The sequence below is a fragment of the Scaptodrosophila lebanonensis genome, unplaced genomic scaffold (assembly GCF_003285725.1).
Source record: "Scaptodrosophila lebanonensis strain 11010-0011.00,11010-0021.00 unplaced genomic scaffold, SlebRS2 tig00001412-arrow-pilon, whole genome shotgun sequence".
NCBI classification, from domain to species: domain Eukaryota; kingdom Metazoa; phylum Arthropoda; class Insecta; order Diptera; family Drosophilidae; genus Scaptodrosophila; species Scaptodrosophila lebanonensis.
Window position 1 is genome coordinate 8,812,650 of NW_022060739.1, and position 19,875 is coordinate 8,832,524.

General features: G+C 37.2%; 1 protein-coding gene across 1 annotated transcript; it reads right to left on the reverse strand.

Annotated features, from left to right (window-relative positions):
* Nucleotides 1–464: 464 nt before the first annotated feature.
* Nucleotides 465–19,082, reverse strand: LOC115631423 (uncharacterized protein DDB_G0284459). The gene is made up of 9 exons (XM_030528151.1): nt 18,289–19,082; nt 3,911–3,973; nt 3,703–3,841; nt 3,490–3,604; nt 2,318–3,319; nt 1,505–1,624; nt 980–1,449; nt 817–917; nt 465–741 (listed from the first exon to the last, which is right to left on the reverse strand). Exons 1-9 carry the CDS (start codon nt 18,362–18,364, stop codon nt 629–631), a joined length of 2,199 nt encoding a protein of 732 aa, XP_030384011.1. The 5' UTR covers nt 18,365–19,082; the 3' UTR covers nt 465–628.
* Between the last annotated feature and the right edge of the window lie 793 nt (nt 19,083–19,875).

Here is a 19,875-nt window from a genome sequence, read left to right on the forward strand (position 1 = left end):
TTGATGTCTTGAAGACACGAAAAGACTTTTTGTAGATCCTATTTTTACACGAGTAGATGACTTAGAAATTGTACTTTAAATAAAACCGCCTTGGGCTACTGCATTCAAATTAAACTTCAAACCCTAGAGTAATTCGGCTTAACTCTTCTGGCGCGCGACATAGAAGTCTAAGATACCTAAAAAAAATGATAACCTTGGCCTACCAACAGAAGACGAAAAACAATAATCGATTTAAAATTGGATTTGTGTTCGATAATGTTTTGTTTCTTCTTCTGTAGTTAGTTTTTTTTCTCTGTCTCGCTAATTGAAAAAGTGCAGTATTTCGAACACTAATTGTAAGTTCAAGAACTCTATTCCATTGAATTGATTTTCAAATTGAAGTTTTATTTTTGATTCCGCACAACAAGTGTCAGCTTAAGATTACTATTACTAAGCACTAACAATACAAGATACAAGATACCGAGTTACGAAGAGGCAGCAAAACAATTTCATTGTCATAATAAAGTACGTAGTCAATTGAAGGAAGAACATCAAAATATATGTTTATATAGTATGTGTATACTTGTATAGTATATGTATGTTTGAATATGTAAGTATGTGTGAAAGCTACGATTTTTGCCATCAGACTTTATTGGTGAGTGCATTTGTTGTCCTTGGATTTCTTTTTTCGATCCTCACTTGAATTCGATCTGCGCGTACCTTGAATTGGCATGTAAGGCGGCGTGGGACTGGAGCTTTGATCTGCAAGAATAAAAATGTAGATGTTAGAAAAAAATATGAAACCACATTAAAGAGCACTTTCAAATACATATATACCAAAATTTGCCGAGTTCGAGTATTTGACGTGTGGCGATAAATCGTGACCATTCAGGTGAAGCGTTTCATCGTGCGAGCTCTCCGAGCCATAATGCTCCGAACTATCAAATAGAGATTGGCTATAAAATATGGATTGTTAGACTGTTTTTAGTTAGAGACTCACCGCGTCATGGAGTTTTGAGATTGCTGCTGCTGTCCCGTTTCAGCGGCCATGTGCAGAGAAACGGGCCTCTGTCCAGGCCGGCAGCTGTCCACGGGCAGCGTGTAGATATCGTCCTCACGACTCAAGCTGCCATTGAGGCGATGATGTCGCTGCATGGAGCTGTGAGCCGAGCCCGAATCGCGCGTCAGACTGCCATTGGTCAGAGTGCCGTTTTGGGTTCGTTGATGGCTGCTCAGTACGTCTATGGGATTCGAATAGGCCTCTACATCGATGACATTCTCATCGAGCGGTCGTGGCGGCTGTGACTTGTGGCCGGACATGCAGTCCTGTGGCAGTGGCAGCAATGGGCCGCAGTGTGAGTTGTTGCTGCTGCCGCAGAGTGTGGAATTGTTGCCGGAGGCGGCTGCAGCTGCGGCCTCCTTCTTGCGCAGGCGCGCCTTCTCCTTGGCACGCTTAGCTTTGGCCTTCTCCTGTGGAGTGTGTAAAAAGTATTATTCTTAATAAGTTATATTGAAAAGATTTTACCCGTTCTTGCAGCATTTTGGCCAGTTCCTTGTCTTGAGCTTCAATCGCCAGCATGCGATCACGTTCCTCCTGCCTGACGGTGTCCTTCGACTCAATGGCCTGCAGCCGACGTGCCAGCAACTAAAATTTGGAAATTATTGGTTAAATTAATCGGGAAAATATATAACAAATCTTTTGTATTAATTTTTTTTTTTGTATTAAATGAAAAATGTAAAATATTTTTGTTCTAACTTTAGTTAAAAAATATTCTAAATGAAAAAAATAAAACATTTGCTTAAACAGAATATAATTCTTGAAATTGTTTGATAAACATACGATTATGTCAATAATAATAATTGTGTAAATATTATTTTTGTTAGCTGGTTTTACTTTTGAGAAACCGAAGGTACTTGGCCAGATATATATTTTTTACCCAACACGTTTAAAAATTGTTGTAAATATATATTTTAAAATAATGAACGATTCAATTAAAAATCTATTGATTGTATTATTTTTTGAAAGGCTCAGAGTATGGTTATCAAACAAAATTACTTTTCACAAAGCTACAGAAACGATAAAACGCACGATAAAATAAGTAATTTTTAGATTCTTAAAACAGTATTTTGATTGCCTTTATAAAAAACCCATTGAAAAGAATGTTGAATGTAGTAATAACATATTTTACCGATTTCTAGACAAAGCTAAGCCATTTCAAATGGAAACTTTTGCTTATATTTTTCAAAAACTTGAAAATACTCTTTAATATGAGTTCCCTTTCAATACAAATATTATTCCATATTAAGTTTCCATTAATGCTGCTGATTTGGAACCCACCTCATCTTTTTGCTCCTGTTTCAGTTTCTTGCTCAGCTCCTTGATCTCTTCCATGGGCATTCCGATTTCACGCAAACTGGCATAATCACAGGGATCCACATAGACCTCGATGTCGTCGGCATGCTGTTGCATGTGCCGCTCAGCGACCTTGCCCGCCGTAACGCCAAAGTTCCCCACCATCTGATCGTATTTCTCCGGCGACAACTTCTGAAATTTGGGTTCAGTTTTAAGCAAATTCTCATGGGATGGCGAGCGTTGTTTATAATGAGAGGTGGTGATGGTGGTGGTGGTGCTGGTGCTGGCATCGAGAGCATCGGCAGATGTTGCTGCTGACATATCATAGGAGCGTATGCTGTCAGCAACATCAGCATAATCGACAAAATCGTCGATTAACGATGCGGTGCTCGTGTGTGTGGGTGTGTGCAAAATATTTGTTGGTGTGCGTGGTGATTGAGATTGCGATTGCGATTGCGATTGATGGCGGCGTGTGGCTGCAGTGGTTGTTGAGGTTGGTGATATTTGATGTTGTGGCTGCTGCTGCTGTTGCTGCTGATGATGGAAGCGTGACGTTTGTTCAGCGTCACTCACCAACAGCTGATTGTTGTTGTTGTTGTTGTTGTGGTTGTTGTTGCTATAGTTGGTAAGGTGCTGTGTGGGTTTTTGTCTAACTGGTGTGCTTGTTGGCATATCTACAATATTTGGTATGAGCGATAGTCCTACATAGTTGTCTGTTTGTGAGAAATGTTGCTGCTGCAGTAGCAATGGTTGCTGAGCCTGTGGCTGTGGCTGTGGCTGACTGTGGTGATATCTAGCTTGTGTGGAGCTAGTCGGCTCAACATTTCCATTTGATATATGTGGTTGACATGTCTGTTGCTGTTGTTGTTGTTGTTGTTGTTGCAGCAGCTGCTGTTGTAGAATACTTGCTTTGGCAGGTCGTGGGGGTGGACGGGCCTTGTCACGGCAACTGGGAGGCGGCACGGGCGGCAAGTTCACATAAATTTCCTATAATTGAGGCAAAATTAAAAAAGTTTCTAGTAAGTGTGGAATACTTGGAATTGAGAATGATAAGTATTTGCCAGTAAAGTTATCTGCTTATATTAAATATATAAAAAAAAGTAAAGTTCTCAACGCAACAACTACAATAGCTTCGAGAACTAATTAAATCCTCTCACCTGCATTTGTTGGGCTATGAGTTCGCTTTCGTGCAACTCCTTCTGTTGCTGTTCTTGCAAGTCGCGTTCCAGTTTGTCTGCAATTTCTTTGGCAATGCGTTTGTCATGCTCCTCCCTGCGGGAAACATACTCGTACATAAGTCATGTGTCATACATATACTTGTATGTAAGTAAACGAGCCAGTGAGCTGCATAATTAATTCCCATTACTTACTGCTCTGTTAGGCGTCTTCTGTAGGCCTCCACTTGCCGTTGTGCATTCTCAGTTTCTTTGATTTGTTCATGGAGGGCCGTTGGGAAATCTTCGCGCACTACCGCATTGCGATAACGATTGCCCTTATAGAAGTCATTAACTGGACGTAAAAGAAATGACCATTGCTGCATAAGTTAATTATCAAATCGAAATGCAAGCACACACTTACTCTCCTGGGATTGCAGTTTGTAGGCCAGGGCGCCATCCTCACGCTCCAGCCACTTCTTGCAGACTGCAATGAAGAGGGAAATGGAAGAAAGCATAAAAATTAATGTAATTATTATTGTTATTGGGGCTGCGATAAGCGGATTTTTATACGGCCTATAGAGTGCTGGTGACCGTGTTAATTTCTATATGACATCAAAATCATAACGACAACCGATACTTAATGCGCTCGTTTGTCTGCTCAAGCGGAGCGACGAGCCGGTTTAAGCCGATCGGGTTACAAGCCAAATCTAACGAAACCCTACGACTACAACAAGACCGACCACACATTCCACTTAAAGATTCTAAAAGCACCGCTGATTGCACACAAACTTGATGAGTCACGTTCGAAAACGAGCCAAAGATGCAGCGTCCGATTTGGTTGCTGGCGATGCTGATGGTGGGGGAAGTTTAAACAAAGAAATGCCATTGAAAGATATACACACACATACTTCTATGTACATACACATTTATGTATATGCGCGTACGAAGAACTATGCGGTGAGGGGGGCCCCAACAGCAGCGCATGTTGAAATATGTATACATGGAAACGCGTATTTGATGCAGTTGTAGATATGTCTGTACATTTGCTTATGTTTACAAGTATTTGCTAGAGATGTGCGTGATTGCGTGATTGCAATCAAAGAAGTTTTAAAATTGTGGAGAAATCTCCATTCTATTCCACTTTAGGAGAATTCCAATGTTAGCAGAATTTAGAAGAACACCAAGCAACATAGTTGGTATTAGAAAAATTACTTTACAATAAAACTTAACAAGACTGGGAATAACCAATTAGGCACAATTCCATCCAAAGTGAGAATTTATCTAAAATTTTGTTCTTTTTCTTTTCTTTTGTTCTTTTTCATTTCACATGTCAAATAAACGCTTTTAATATAAAGTATATATTTTTAGATTGAAATCTGAAAATTGTACTAGAACTCAGAGTTGTCAATAGAATCTATCAAATAATAGAAATCAGGGACTAAAAATATTTATTATAATATAATAAACATTAGTGCGCATAAAATTAATCTCATACAATAATGATTAATCCTTTTAAAACTTGTATCCTCTGGGACAGTGTACAGGGTGCGCCATCTTTTATGTCGGTATGTAAATATTGAATAACTTTGTCATTAGTGAACCGATTGACTTGAGTAGACCAGTGTTGAAAACCTCAGTTGAAGAAATTGTACAGAACCAATTTAAATAAAAATATCTTATACTTGAAAATCGGTTGTTTACAAATTCTGTACACAAATTCCAAGGCGCATCAACAGTTAATATTCGTGATTCGTGAAAATGTGTGAGTGCTCGTGGCACCTTTTTTGTCACGCACGCAGCTCTAGCATTTGAGTCAGTGTGCGGCGACAAACAACTTCGCTCCAATTAGGGGCAAAGACCATCAACATTTGATCGATTTGATGGACAGCTTCGGGCAGGAAAAAGTTGTTGCACTGCACGCTGCATTGCGAGCCCCGATCTCCTCGATTTGATAAGCGAAAGCGTAGTAAAATGAAATTTTAATTATGTGTTGTATTCCGCTGCTGTAAGAAGTGGATGAGGAGGAATGAGAATTTTCGACTGCCGGCTGCTACTTAACACTTGAGCTCAGACAACGGCCTTAAAAACGATATGAGTATTTATGTGGAGGCATCACCATTTATCATTAGTCATAGCAGCTTGCAATTCGGATACTCTACTTTAAAGAGATTGGGGAAATTGGAAAGCCGCTTGACATGAGCTACAAACATGAAAGAAAGTTTTATAGTCCGTTACGATAAGACGTTAAGAATCTATTGAATCGTTTGAAAGAGTGCAACTACTCTTGTAAAATTTTAAAAAGGATTTGAAAAACTAGCCGGTAGCTGTACACTCTTTGACATCAACTATTTTTCTGAATACTTTCCTGCTGTATTTTGTTGTTGTTAAAAGTTAAGTATAAATAGATCTTGCAGTTAAATAAATGATTAGATGTATTTACAGATCTTACAACCAAATACACATTTGCATTTGGATTGAAAACACAGATACAATTAGTTAGTTGGGCCTATCTTATGCTTTTAGGCGTTTAGTCCTAGCTTGACTTAAAAATGTATCTAACGCTCTGTTGTCTAAAAAGAAATTTGAACAATTTAAACATTTAGTAATTCAAATTTGAAACAAAATGTTATTGAGTGTAGAAAAATTGTAACTTTTGGCTTCTGCGATGTGCCAATTTCTATTTGTATTGTAGTTATAGATTTAAATATTAAAGTTGTCTTAAAGTTTATGATTCTACATCTCTTTTGTAAAATGAATTAAATTGTTCCTTATTGGTTCAACGGAAGATATTTAAGAATGGCATAAGCATTGCATAAATTTATTAGCCTTGCCATTGTTGTTACAAAATTTGGAATAAGAAATTTGATATGTTATAATGAATTAGAATGTTTTATCCATTCAATATTTCCCAACATCGTATTGTCGTTGTTGTTTCTAAATTAAGAATAGGAAACTTGAAATTTTATGCTGAATTAGAGCCCATTAACAATGAAGGATTTTCTAGCTTCTGGAAGTCGTTGATCATCTGATAATATGTTTTCATATATAGAGCGAAGCTCCAGATTTGAACCAAAGTTTCTCTTCTAAGAAGGGTTTACATAGCTGAAGTAGGCAGTAGGTAAAGGTTTAAGTTTTAGTCTAAAAGAGTTAAAGTTTAATTTAATAGACTAGCGAGTGCTTTCACATTTTGCAGCTCCCATGTATTAAAAATTGCATCTTCTGTGGTTTTTTAATACTTACAAGAGAGAAAAAATATGATCATGTAATTAGAATTTAATTGGAAAATGGTTTTAAGAAATTGTCGGTTACAGTAAGAAGTTTTAATATTTTAGTGATTGCTCAGATTCGTTCCGTTCTATGATAACTAACCTCTTGTTGTTAGTTTATTATAGTACTTTATTATTAATTTCATTTTACTCAATATTTTCTTTAACCCTACTCTAAATGCTTGTATAATTACTTATGTAGATATAAGTGCCAAGCATATTATCTGGTATTATTCTATAATATTTGAGCATTGTACGCCTTGATTGAAGATGCTTTTAGCAGCTTAAGTTTCTATTAATTATTTAATAAAGCTCAAATAATAAAACCTTTAGTGCATGCCATTATAAGTAGTTGCTGTTCGCTAATGAAGCGATTTTAATGATGCATAATTACAAAAATTGAGATCTCTATTGCAATACTTTAATGTTTACTTTTTAAAGTTAAATATCACTTTTTATTACTTCCTCAAGTACATTAATAATTAACATTGTCTGTCAAGCTGTGAAACATTTTCATGCACTTTGCTTGAGTCGTCAACCTCTACTAGTTTAAAGGTTCTTTGCCTTTAAGCTGTCGTCACTCAATTAGCTGAACTCTGACCATTGATTTATGGTGAGCTCTCGGTCTCGCTCTTGGTTGCTTTCCACTGCAGTTGCTGGTCAATTAGATAAACACGCTTAGTGAAATTATGTGGCATGGCCCTAAGTTGCATTTCAAGTGGCGGCTTTTAATTAACAACAATTTGTGCTGCGCTTCAATTCCAGAGCGTAATCAAGTAATGCTGCGAAATTGGCTGTTTCGCGCCCCATTGCAACAATGTTGGCCCCATTGGTGGCCAAGGAATAACAGCAAAATGCGATTTTGCTGCTATAATCAATTTAGCTGTTTGCTTTTCCATTTGATTTCTCACTGGCCAGCAACAACAACAATGACGAACACGTCAAGAACAGCTTTACTCGCATATGCATGTAGTAAGAAGATAAGTAAATACACACATAAGTGATATACATATACCGTATATGTATATGTATGTATGTACTGAGATGTGCGAATATGTGTGTTTGTGAGCTTTCAACAAAATTGTATCTTAAGCGCGCACAAACTACAAACAAAGTATCTTTTTGCAGCGTTCCACGTTCGACGTTCGGCGTGAATGCTCAGGTTGCTCACATTACACACATTGGGGCGTCATTTGGTATGCTGACTAGGCAAGCAATCTTTGTATTTGTAGTTGCTATTGTTGTTGTTGTTGCTTTCAGCATATTATGACCAGACTTTGTTGTTCTTACGTCTGCTTCTTTATAATGCCCAGCAAAAGCGCGAAGCGCAACTTTTTATTATGCACAACGGCAGCAAAAAATTTAGTGATGGTGTGTGTGTGCGAGAGAGAGAGAGAGAGAGAGGAGAGAGAGAGAGAGGAGAGAGAGAGAAGAGGGAGAGAGAGGGAGGCAGGAAAATCGAGCTCAAACGTTATTTTCTTCTGTGCCGAAGCTGTATACCCTGTACTCTGAGTTAGAAGCAAACTGTATGCCTCCCTGGTGATGGTTTGGGAACTTGATTCCACCCAACTCTTTTCGTACTACGTATCTTATCTTATATATCCATTAGAGACCGTTTTAAACATATTTGTGATCACTATGTAGAAGCAAAGAAGTTTTCAACATAAAAACTAACTAAACTATATCATATAGTTGTGTAACCTGCTATGTAATGTTATTGCGATCGGTGCAAAGTTTTAATTGTGGGAGGAGCAGTGATTGAAACGTAGACGAATGGACTGATATTACGATTTGGATTCGTCTCTTAATGCTGATGATATACAAGAATGTACATATATATGTATCTACAGCATATGATCTGCCATTCTTGCTGGATGTCTTGGATGTCCCAACCTTACCCATTATCCTTCACATTATGGAGAGATACACCCAACTTTGGAATTGACTGTACTGAGCATTTTATGAAAAATGCTCTCCATAATAGCACATGATTGCTGTAATAGGAAAATAGTCTATCTTTAAACAAATACTATATTTGAGGAACAAAGGACACTCATACAATATAAGTATTGTAGCTATAATCTATAAAATCTATGATCGGTAAGATTATGCAACTAGAAATGTGGGCTCTAAGACGCAGGAATCGTGGATTCATACTGGCTGATGATAAAGCGAATAATAGAGTTACATTCCTTAGAACTGCTTAGATTTGAAAGAAAACATTTTAGTATTGAATACGTTTGCATTTGATATTGTTAAAATTTAAGCTACATAGCTCTTATAATTTGTATACTGTTATATACACGTATACTATTATTTACTATTACTATTTACAGTATTCATATTAAAACTTAAAATTATGTATATAACATAGTAAGTTATAATTTAAAAATTGATAGGAAGAGTGCAGGTGGAAAATGAGTTTTTTACAAAATAAGCAACTGATTGATATTAACATTATTCTATGACAGAGTAGTAATATCGAAAAACTTCAATATACTTCATATTTATGTATTTAAAAATAATGCGCTCAGAATATTTAAGGCCTACAGCACTCGTTCTCAAGAAGAAACAGGCGTTCATACATGCAAACATACACCGCTAGCACGACTCATGCATATATTGTTAGAAAACCCATATACCTTGCTTCGATTCGGACTGCAGAGTATAACAATAATAGAGAACAGGAGAACGGTTTGGCCAACAAATGTGTTGAAATTAACTTACTGTACATTATATAGAAATAGTATATGTATGTACCCATGTACTCGTATAAGTAGTACACTGTCGTAAAAATATTTTTTTTATTTTCAGCTTCTGCTTCTTGCACCTTTTCGCTTTGCATACAGGAAATGGAAAATAGTAAAAACTTGCAATATACGGTTCATGTTGATAATTTGCAGCTGTTTCGTTCGTAAAATCAACTCGAAATGCCCGCAGTTGTCAATATTTTGTGGAAGGTTTGTTTTCCTTCTTTTTTTTTCGTAGTAATTTCCTGCGCCGAACTCATTGATAAGCACGGCACACATTGCTCACCCAACCAGCCAGCTGAGAACTCAGAATGGATTTGATTTATCGCGCTCTTTTGTCATGAACTGCATACCTATACCTACCACTTGGTGGAATGAAATATATGTCTGTAAATACCTGAACTTGCTGAACGGGTTTCTTGCGCCAAATAACAGTTAACCTTTGTGTGTGGTGCATATCCACTACAACAATAACAACAACCGCAGTATAAAGTGACACCACTTTTATGGCGCACTACAGTGGCAATAATTTGGGTCACATATATATATACATCTGTATTCAATGAGTTGACCACAACTAAAGTAAACAAACAAAAAGCACAGACGCATTAAAAGTGTGCTGCGCATGCGTCATACGGTTTCCGAGGAATTTGACAGAGTTGTGCAAATTAACTTTCGGGCGTAGAGTAAGCCGATGGCACAGTTCCGAAATTAACATTGATAATTTTCCAGAATTTTGTAGAACACTTTGTTTACACTTCAAGTCACAAGGGAAAGAAGAGGACTTGCATAAAGGCGAATGGCCTTTAGAAGGTTGCCTGTTTCCCACAATGGTGAGGAAGAAATAGAAAGCGTCCACACAACATCTTTTATGTGGTTCTATGTCTGTGCTGCAGTTCTTGAAAATTAAACCCAGTATCGGGGCAAATCATTCCATGAAGACTTCGGCTCTAGTTGTAGTTATAAGAAAGCAATAGAAAGCATCCACAACATGCGGAAAACAAGTCTTGTATCTGGGCAAATCATTCTGGACTATTAAGGTATTTGACGCTTTTTATTGATTTCACAAGATGATTCTAAATTGGGGCGTAGAACGACATGGCCACACATATATTTAGGCAATGCTTACCCTGTCCAACCAACCAACCAACTGCATTTTGTTTGAACTGGTTAAGAGACAGCTGCTAATACAAGTCGGCTAAGCCTTCAATCGAAAAGGGAGAGCAGCTGACTGATGACATTGTCTAAAGCAAATATTTTATGAAACAAATATTAGACGATTTTATGTACAGTAAATATGTATGTACAGTAAATATTAGTTATTAGTTTTCGATATATAGCTTTGCACATAAACATTAATATTGTGCATACTATTAATGATGCCAACTCATCTTCTTTGTAGCAGTAGTAATGGCAAATTTGCTTCAAATATTCACATTATTTGTTTCAAAAACAGTTTAGTTGACTGACTTTAAATAGTATTTGAAAATCGAATGTTAATACAAACCAAACGGGTCTAATTAAATGAGAATAGTAAAGTAGACAACTTAACAAAGAATGTAAGACACTGAAGTCCAATTTGTATACAAAATTTAGCTTCAAATTCAAAATGTTTTGACACGATATAGAGAGAAAATCCGAAATTATAAGTAAGCTTCACTAATTTGAATAATTTTTAAGAGTTTAAGGCAATACTTTGGAATATTTGAATGTAAGACACTTAGGCGAATTTGTACACAAAATTTTGCTTTAAATTCAAGATGTTTTAGCATGAAAAAGCTTCACTAATTTGAATTATTTTAAGGCAATACTTTGGAATATGAAATATTTGAAATTTGAGCAGTCTTGCTAAGATGTTTTGCAAGTTTGGGTTTGAAGTTGAAAGCCAAAAGTTAAATTCCTTTCAAGGAATAAAACTAAATAAATATAGGCTTGAAATTTGTTGAACGGACAATATAAAGACTGTGATTTAAGGGATTAATTTTGGCCTCATTTCAGAGCTTTATTCGATTTCAATTTTATGAATCTATGCCTAGAATTTTTTCAAAAAATAGTGCATATTCCCCATTTTGTTGGCTGCCACTGTACGTGCTGTATTCGTGATCTAGCAGAGCAATCAAAATTATAGAATAGAGCTGGCTTGCTTGCTTGGTCGTGTACGAGTACGTGGCCCGGTTCGTGCAATTGCTAATTGAAAGTTATTGAGCATTCATTTGCCGGCCATTTAAACGGAATGCACATTCAATACAACAGACCTTTTTGCACTTGCCGAGCTTCCATCAATGATTTTCGATTTGTCTGCCTCTAACACTGAATTTTCTTCGACACCCACAGCCCCAGCCCCAGCCCCAGCCGCAGCCAGAAAACGTAAACTTGGGCGCATTTTCTGGCTGGTGTGAATGACTCGATGCGATCGCGTGAAAACCTATGTTACACAGCTATACCGAATATATATATGTATATATCGTAAATACATTTATGAATATATAAACAAGAGCGGAAGAGCCAAATTAGAAAGCCGTTTGACGAAGCCTCAGCGGCCTCACTCAACACGAATCAACAAAAATTTACGAGCGCACACGAAATGGGCTGACAAGTCAGGAAAATGCAGGAAAACTCAGCTGGAAAACAAAAATCGAATTATGTATATAGAGAAGAGACTGAATAAATGCATGGACGTCGACGACGACGACGATGCTCGACGGCGACGCTTGCATTGATTAGCGACGCCGAAAGTGGAAAAACCTGACTCAAGGTTGTTGAACATGCCAGTGCGTTGTTGTTGTTAAGAGGGAGAGAGAGAGAGAGATAGAGAGAGGGGGGAGGGGAGCGGGCTAGGTCGGGTTGGCTGCAACAGTCAGCAGAAATGGCTGGAACGCCGACGCGTACTCATCGCAGTCGTCGTAGTCGACGCAGTTGCTGACTATTTGAATGTGGCAGCTGAAAGATATATCCACACACACACACACACATACTCATCGAAGATGCATATATGTGCACGTGTGTGTGTGTGTGTTTTACCTTTGGAGGCACACATTTTTATACAGAGACGAACGAATTCGATGGCTGCATGCCCGGCACATGCTGCTTACATTGACCTTAGCCATGACAATTGCTGCTGCCTCTGTTTCTGGCCATAATACAGTTGGCAATGATGATGAACATACTCTTCATGATGATGATCATGATGAAGAGTACTGAGCTGGTTGAGCCATTGTCTGAACTGCCATTGATTGGCTCTTTCTGAATGCAAACATTTGGCCAACTGCATGGCTCAAAAGAAAATTGCCAATAATTGTGCCTTGCTCTGCAGGTAGTAGTAGCTGTAAAAAACGAATTTGCTAAAAGGGGGAATTGGCTCCATTTAATTGTTATGGCATCCCCTGAAGCACTTACAACTGAACTAACACGCATAATTAATTGTGTAATGTTCAAACATTAGTTATGCACCGATTTGTGATGAAATGGCGAAAGTGGTAGAAAGTTCAAAGAATGCAGTATGCAATGAAAATTATGTGAATAATGTAATTAATGTAATTTATTAACGATGTGTTGAAATGGAGGATGCCAAACATGCTTTCACGTCACTTCCATTTGATATGTATAGACAGCAGACAGTTTTTGTATAGCCTCTTTTCCGCCCTCCCCTTCCCGCCAATGTCATCAAATTGCTGGAAAATGTATTTTAAAATACAAGAAACTACTCATTAAGACGAAGTTTGGTTACAATATTTTTCGTTTAGCATAACTATAAATGGCTTGGTGAATGGATCAGAAATATCTATATCCTAGATACTTTTCAACTCAGCCAAAAGCGTTCCGAACCTTCTTACTTTCGCTCCCCATGCTGGATTACTTTATTTGTAACTCAACTATAGTATCTCTTAGCTGAGTGTTAAATGCATTTTGCTGGCCTATCAAAAATGTCTTCCTATTTTCAAAACCAGTAACAAAATTGAAAACGAAGACCCAAAGGTTATGGTGAACGATTTAATATTCGACAATCTGGCCTCACTTAAGCATGTCCAAGCTAGAGCAGCATAAAGAATAGATTCAGAAACGATTTTTAACATTATTGCCGAAGGTGTATTTGTTTTTGAAAAATTAATTAATCGTATAAAGTCAAATGCATACTTGAAACCATAACTTGAATGTGACAATCAAATTTAATTTTGTTCAGTTAGTGGTTAATTGATTTTGTTACTGAGAAAATCGCTAAAAAAAAAAAAAGTGAAATTATTTAAGCTTCGATCTGTTTATAATATCTATAGTAATAGCTCCAGCTTAAAGAGGTAAAGATAGAAGTAATAATAATACTGTAATAACTACTGATCAAGCAAATAGGGGTATTTAATCTAATGTAATCCCTGTTGATCGTAAGTATCAAATATTTTACAGCCCTAGTTCAGCTATCCTCTAAATTACTTTGATTAAGGTCTGATTCTTCATTATGGACCACGAGCTGGCAGTTCTCTATAGCTTGAAAATGAAGTGTTGGGAATCAAATCACATGAGAAGTTAAATCTTAAACGAAATTACAGACCAGTAATGGGTAAAAAAGGGCCATATAATAGTTAACAAGTATGCATGATCATGATCTACAAAGTGCTGAAACGAACTTAGTTAATAATTAAATAATCACAAGAAATTTGTTTTCTTCTTCATCAGAACTACTCCTTTACACTGACGTCGTCAGAGAACAATAAATAGTGACAATTTTATTCTTGTAACAACGAATAATGAAAAATGTTTCAGTTATACGGATTTTATCGAGTATATTTATTATTTCAAAAGTATAATTATGAGTTAATGGTTTTTTTTATTAAGTTGACAAATAGGAGCGATTGAAGAGCATCGCTGATGTATCGATGTTTTACATAATTTTTCTACCAAATTGGGTTTGGTATTTTATTCTAGATCGTTAATGAATTCCAAATATTAGGATTTATTTTCTTTGAGTAAAGTTGAAAAATGTTTTTATTTGAGGAGCACCTACAGATTCTTCCGTTATTGGAACTGGTCTGATTTTAACTTGAATTTATTCAAGAAATTATTTTATTTTATTATTATATTAACAGGTATGTCAGTAAATACTTCAACATATAAAAGAGTTCGAAAACTTAGCATTATGAAAACTTTTATGCAATGGCATGATGGCATTAAAATTGTGGAAACATTAAGTCCCTTACAATAGTCGACAAAAACTGTATTAAAATGTTATAGTCTTAATAAAATGAGAGCATTATCCTCTCATGTGCAGGTATTACTGTAGTAGTAGTAGTAGCAGGCCAGTAGCCTCGCCAGCTTTGTTCTATCAAAGTGCGTAGCCATTGTGCCACTAAAACGATGCACTGCATGAGGCATCGTCATCTTCATCATCATCTTCTTCATCTTCATCATCATCTTCTTCATCTTCATCATCATCTTCTTCATCTTCATCATCATCATCTCTATGAGCATGTTAGTGTGGAGTGTTCGGCACATCCTGTCGCCGAGCCGACAAGTGAATCATGCCGTGCCACAGAATGTATGTATAATAAGTGAAACAAACTTGCGGAGTCGCAAAGTTGCAAGGCAGCCTCGTCATGCAGCTGCTGAATGTTTGTCCCCACAACAGCACTCCCCTGCCCCCTTCCCGCTGCAGCAGTTTGTCAGTCAAACATCAGGCGATGCAAAAAGAGGCCAGCATTTGAGTGCCAGCCTGCCAGCCTGGCTGCCTTTGTGGGGGTCTTTTGTTATGCATGCTTGGCAACAAATGAAGCAGCCAGGCTGACTGAACCAGCCAACTCGTCAGCTAACCCCATTGCCACTCACTGGCTCGTCAGCTGTTGCAGTTTTGCGAACTCAAACGCATACTCGTATCTTAAAGATACACAAAGCTGCACGCGCCTTACCTTTTTATTTCTTTCTTACTTTTGCTTGGCAGCCGCTCATTAAATGGAAAGTGCCTGCGGTATCACTTTTTTTCTACTCTTATATTTTTTGCACCTCAAGTGCTGTAAAAATTTTCCCTTTCTGTTCGCTCGCTTGGAGCTCTGTTTGGAGTCAGCTATTCCTACCAGCATTTGTTTATTTTCAACTGAAATTTCTTCTTCACATGCTGTCAGCTTTTTGTTTTTGATGTAGATGTTTTTAATTTAGTGTTCGGTTGTTGTTAGATGTTGTCAGTAGTTGTTGTTGTTGCTGTTATTATAGTGGCTGATGCCGAGCGTCTGCCTTTTGTTTATCATTTCAGAGAAAACGAGTGGGAAAGTTAAAGTTGCTCGCAAATGACTATGAAATACTCTCTATCCAGTTGGCATATACATAAGTATTTATAATGCTGAGGGAAAGAAACGAAACTCAACGCTTACTTCAATATCAGAGCAGGGTTTCCAATATCTAATTTGCTTCAAACAAAAAAGGTTTATAAATTTTAAAAAATATTAAAAACTTTTAATGCAACTAAAAACTTCTTATTTAGAATATTAAAACAATATTTGAACAAATGGTTATGATCCAAACTAATACTCTGCTAGAACAATGGGAAAACTCTTAACCATATTATCAGATGTATGTAGGTATTTTTTTTGAAGATCATCTCTAAAGCAAGCAGCAAGCTTTAACATGTGCTTGTATTCAATATCTTGTTATCAAACTCAAGAATATTCTATTAATAATGCGTTTTAATTATCAAATATTATCAACAATCACATCTGTAACGCAGAATTATAAATTAGAAACTATATATGAATTACTAGAACCTACATGACAAAGTTTTTTGTCTCCAACATCTGTCATTAAAAAGCTGTCGACGTTCATACACTCGAACAGTTGGTTAGACTTATGGTAGACCAATTCAAACCAAGCTGCTGTATTAGGATGATTTAACCCATAGAAGGCATAAGAGAGGCGTGCCTAAATTAAGCTCAGTTCCAATATCATACTCTTACCAACAGATGTTTGCTAAAAATAACAATACAGGTTATAGTTCCCTTCTTAAAGCTTTGTACTAATCGCAAAGCCTGAGTTTTCCAATTCACATACAGTCTGACTCAAATTAAAACACCCTCTTGCCCTTTCTATTGTGTAGAGTATACGAGCACAAGCAAACTTTCAAACTAAATTGCAGGCCAAGTTTTGTAGCATAGCATGACTATGGAGATGTGCCCCATAGTTGCTTGCCAAATGGCTACACCTGTCTCCCTCCTCTCCCCCCTCTTTGTCTGTGAAAGTTGTTGTTAAAAAAAACCGCAATCAGTCGCTGCTGCTGTTGCCCTCTTCATCCAATATTCTTCATTAGCATACAAGAGTTGCCTGGCGTGTCAGACACTCTCAATTTGGACAACAAATTTCTTTTCTCATTTACGTGTATGTCGTAATTTCTAATTAAGCAGAGCCATTGAATGCAGTCTTTGTGTGTATCGTTTTGGGCTTCCATTGTCTTCCAATTGAGCTGCAAAATTTGCATATTCGCCTCATACTTTGCCTCATGCTCTTAGTCAATACCTTTCCATCAGTTTTGGCCAAGTCTGGCTATAGTTTATCTATATACCTTCGAGTATTGTGCGAGTGTGAATCACATTGCCCAAGGCGGTTACATAAAAGAATATTTTGCGGTTGACATGCGGTTGTTTAGTAATAATCTTTAGTTGTTCTTGTTTAAACAAAAAATTCGCTTTTCTGAGTTATTAAACAATGGACACTACAATAATAAATCAGTGGTTTTTAATTAAAAATGTCGGAGCAATTTTTTAAGTAAATATTAGGAAGAAGCAAATAAAAGCTCTGCCACTTTATGATTCTTAAGGAAATAAATCAAAATTAAATTAGCATAAGCCGGCTTCTCTCTTTTGAAAGATTTGCCAGGTTGTTTATGTTAGAAGTTCTTTGAAAAGATTATGTTGAAAGGCTATTATTGTAAGACTCATTAGGAAGAGTAGTTTTAAAAGTACTTAGTGTTCTCGTTGATCTAAAGAGACCAAAAACAACACTGATTACTTTTCTTGAATTTCTATATGGATCAAATAAAAAGGTTTTAAAAACTATATAAGGTTAACTATTGCTATGGCTGTTTTGTCAGCTGCATACAGGCTGCTAAGGTTATATTTGGGCAAGCAGTTTCATGCATTGTTATATTAATGAAAATATCACTTTTGGGGGAGTGAGGGGTTGTATCGAACGAACTTGTGCCTTATCATATCTAGGCGAAGCTGGGTACCAAGTTTGCTAATTCTGGCTCTTATACTTTCCGAAATTTTAGCGTACATACAGACGGACGTAGGCATGGATATATCTTGACTTTCCATGCATAAACTTTGTGGAGTCTCACGATTTCTTCGCACTAAACTAGTATGCCCATTTACTCTCTGGGTGTAATGAATATTACTATGTACGGCAACTTATTTGTAGCGCTTGATTGGCTACGCAGATCGTAATTCGTTCCACTCGATGTGCAATTTCTCCGTTTATTTATATTTCAAGAGAAATGAAACGTTCTTTAATATTTTATTAAGCTACCAACTTACCACTGGATTTATCATACATAATATAATTCAAGAGAGTTAGTTATATCGCTCTCTCAAAAATTTGTTGAGTAGCTCTGCGAACTCGCTTACCTCTTCAAGAGGTTTTCTTATTGATAAGCAGTATAGAAAGTAGTTGAGTTTTTCCACTAGCACTAACATGTCTATAATACGCTATTCAAAATAAAATAAATCACCTTCACCTTGAACCTCTTCTTATTTTTCATCTAACGAGCCTCGGATATTTGTTGCCAAAATCTGTGCATAATCTGAACTAACCTTCAGTAACGTGTCCCGTTCTGGGCAGCGCTTCCTTAGTTGCTGGAGTGGCTGTTGTTGTTGTGAAATTATTCATTTTTGGATTTTATTTTTCCCGGTTTTTGCGACAAAAACAAAAGTGCGTGTTCACGTTGTTGTTGTTGTTTTACAGTTGAGCGCTTAAACAGGTGTATAAATTATGAGCTCAAGGACGTCGTTGGGCTGTTCTTGTATTTAAAATGCTGCATGCCGCGCCTTCCAGTTCAACGAAGCCGAGCGGCAACGTTTTGAATTACTTGTTGAGGCTGAATGGCCGACGACTATATAAGGGGGGGTGGCTGCGGCGGCGGCTCTCAGGCCAGAGCAGCACCAACAAAAAGAACAATAACAAAAACAAATGCGAACGAGGCATGAAAACACGGCGGTGAGATAAAAATGTTCCGAAAGTATGAACAACAAAAAATAGCACGTTTGTAAGTAGGTTTTCAAATTTTCATTAATTTGCGTCGTGTTTTCTGAGCTCTATTGAAGCAATTAAATTGTATTTAACAGATACTCTGGTCACAACATTTCACTTTCACGGCTTTTTTGTGGTCGCAGAGGCCGCAAATAAGAAGTATTTATAGATTTCACGCACATACACACACATGCAGGCGCACATGCCACTGTTGTTGCTGTAAGTTGTGGCAGCTGCAATTTGGTTGTATCTGCTGGATAGATGCCGAAGAACGCACTCGATTTTAATTAGCAGAGCGGACGCGTTCTGTTTCCGTTCAAAATTCAATTGACGTTCACGCGTTCGCAGCTCATTCAACAGCGAAAGCCGCTCAACGAATGTGGCTTGGCTGGCCAAACCATACAGGCAATAGCAACACCGCCACCACCACCACCACCACCACCACTACAACCAAACAACAACAAAACAAATGCAGCGAAGCAGCTAGAAACACACACACCTATGTGTTGTGTGTGCAGTGGAATGAACAAAAGAGAGAGAGAGAGAGAGAGCACGCGAGAGCGACTGGAAGCGTGGAAGGAATGTTGCTGTTGCGCAGTGCTGCCAAGTAGTAGAAAATTAATTTGAATTTTTGCCTGTCTTGATTTTGAATTTAACTGCCCTATCTATAAAATAAAATCAAATCCACACGACTTGTAAATATAATCACTCACTAAATAAACTCAATTGCGCTGCCATAGCAAATTTATCAAATTTAATTTAAATTGAATTGCTTCTGAGTTTGCTGTATTTTTATGGTTCATGCAATTGCTGGAGCTGTTTAGTCAAGCTTTCGACCAACTCAAGTCAAGTCTTGCACCAAGTTTCTCTTTATTATCAACTCAAAACAGGTTTTCGCAGAGCAACAATAACAACAACAGCAATCATTTCACAAAAAGTAACGCGTTAGCAGGAATTCCACATGTTTTTTTGAGTTGTGTGTATTTTGTTCTTCTGCCCTCCGCCTCCACGCTTCTCTGCCAAGCGGTTAATCTCAATTGAGTGTTTACATTTATTTATATAAATTTTTATAAACTGGAGATAACTGAGCTGTCGGAAATAACAGATACTCGAAAACAATAACGGAAGAACTTAATGTGCAGACTTCTTTC

Bases quoted from the DNA above. Each gene is read 5' to 3' on its own strand.
- LOC115631423 (XM_030528151.1), bottom strand. From the start codon at position 18,364: ATGAATAATTTCACAACAACAACAGCCACTCCAGCAACTAAGGAAGCG. The intron at 3,605-3,702 runs GTAAGTAATGGG...TGTTTCCCGCAG, and splicing joins AGAAGACGCCTAACAGAGCA to GGAGGAGCATGACAAACGCA. The intron at 1,450-1,504 runs GTAAAATCTTTT...CACACTCCACAG, and splicing joins CCAAAATGCTGCAAGAACGG to GAGAAGGCCAAAGCTAAGCG.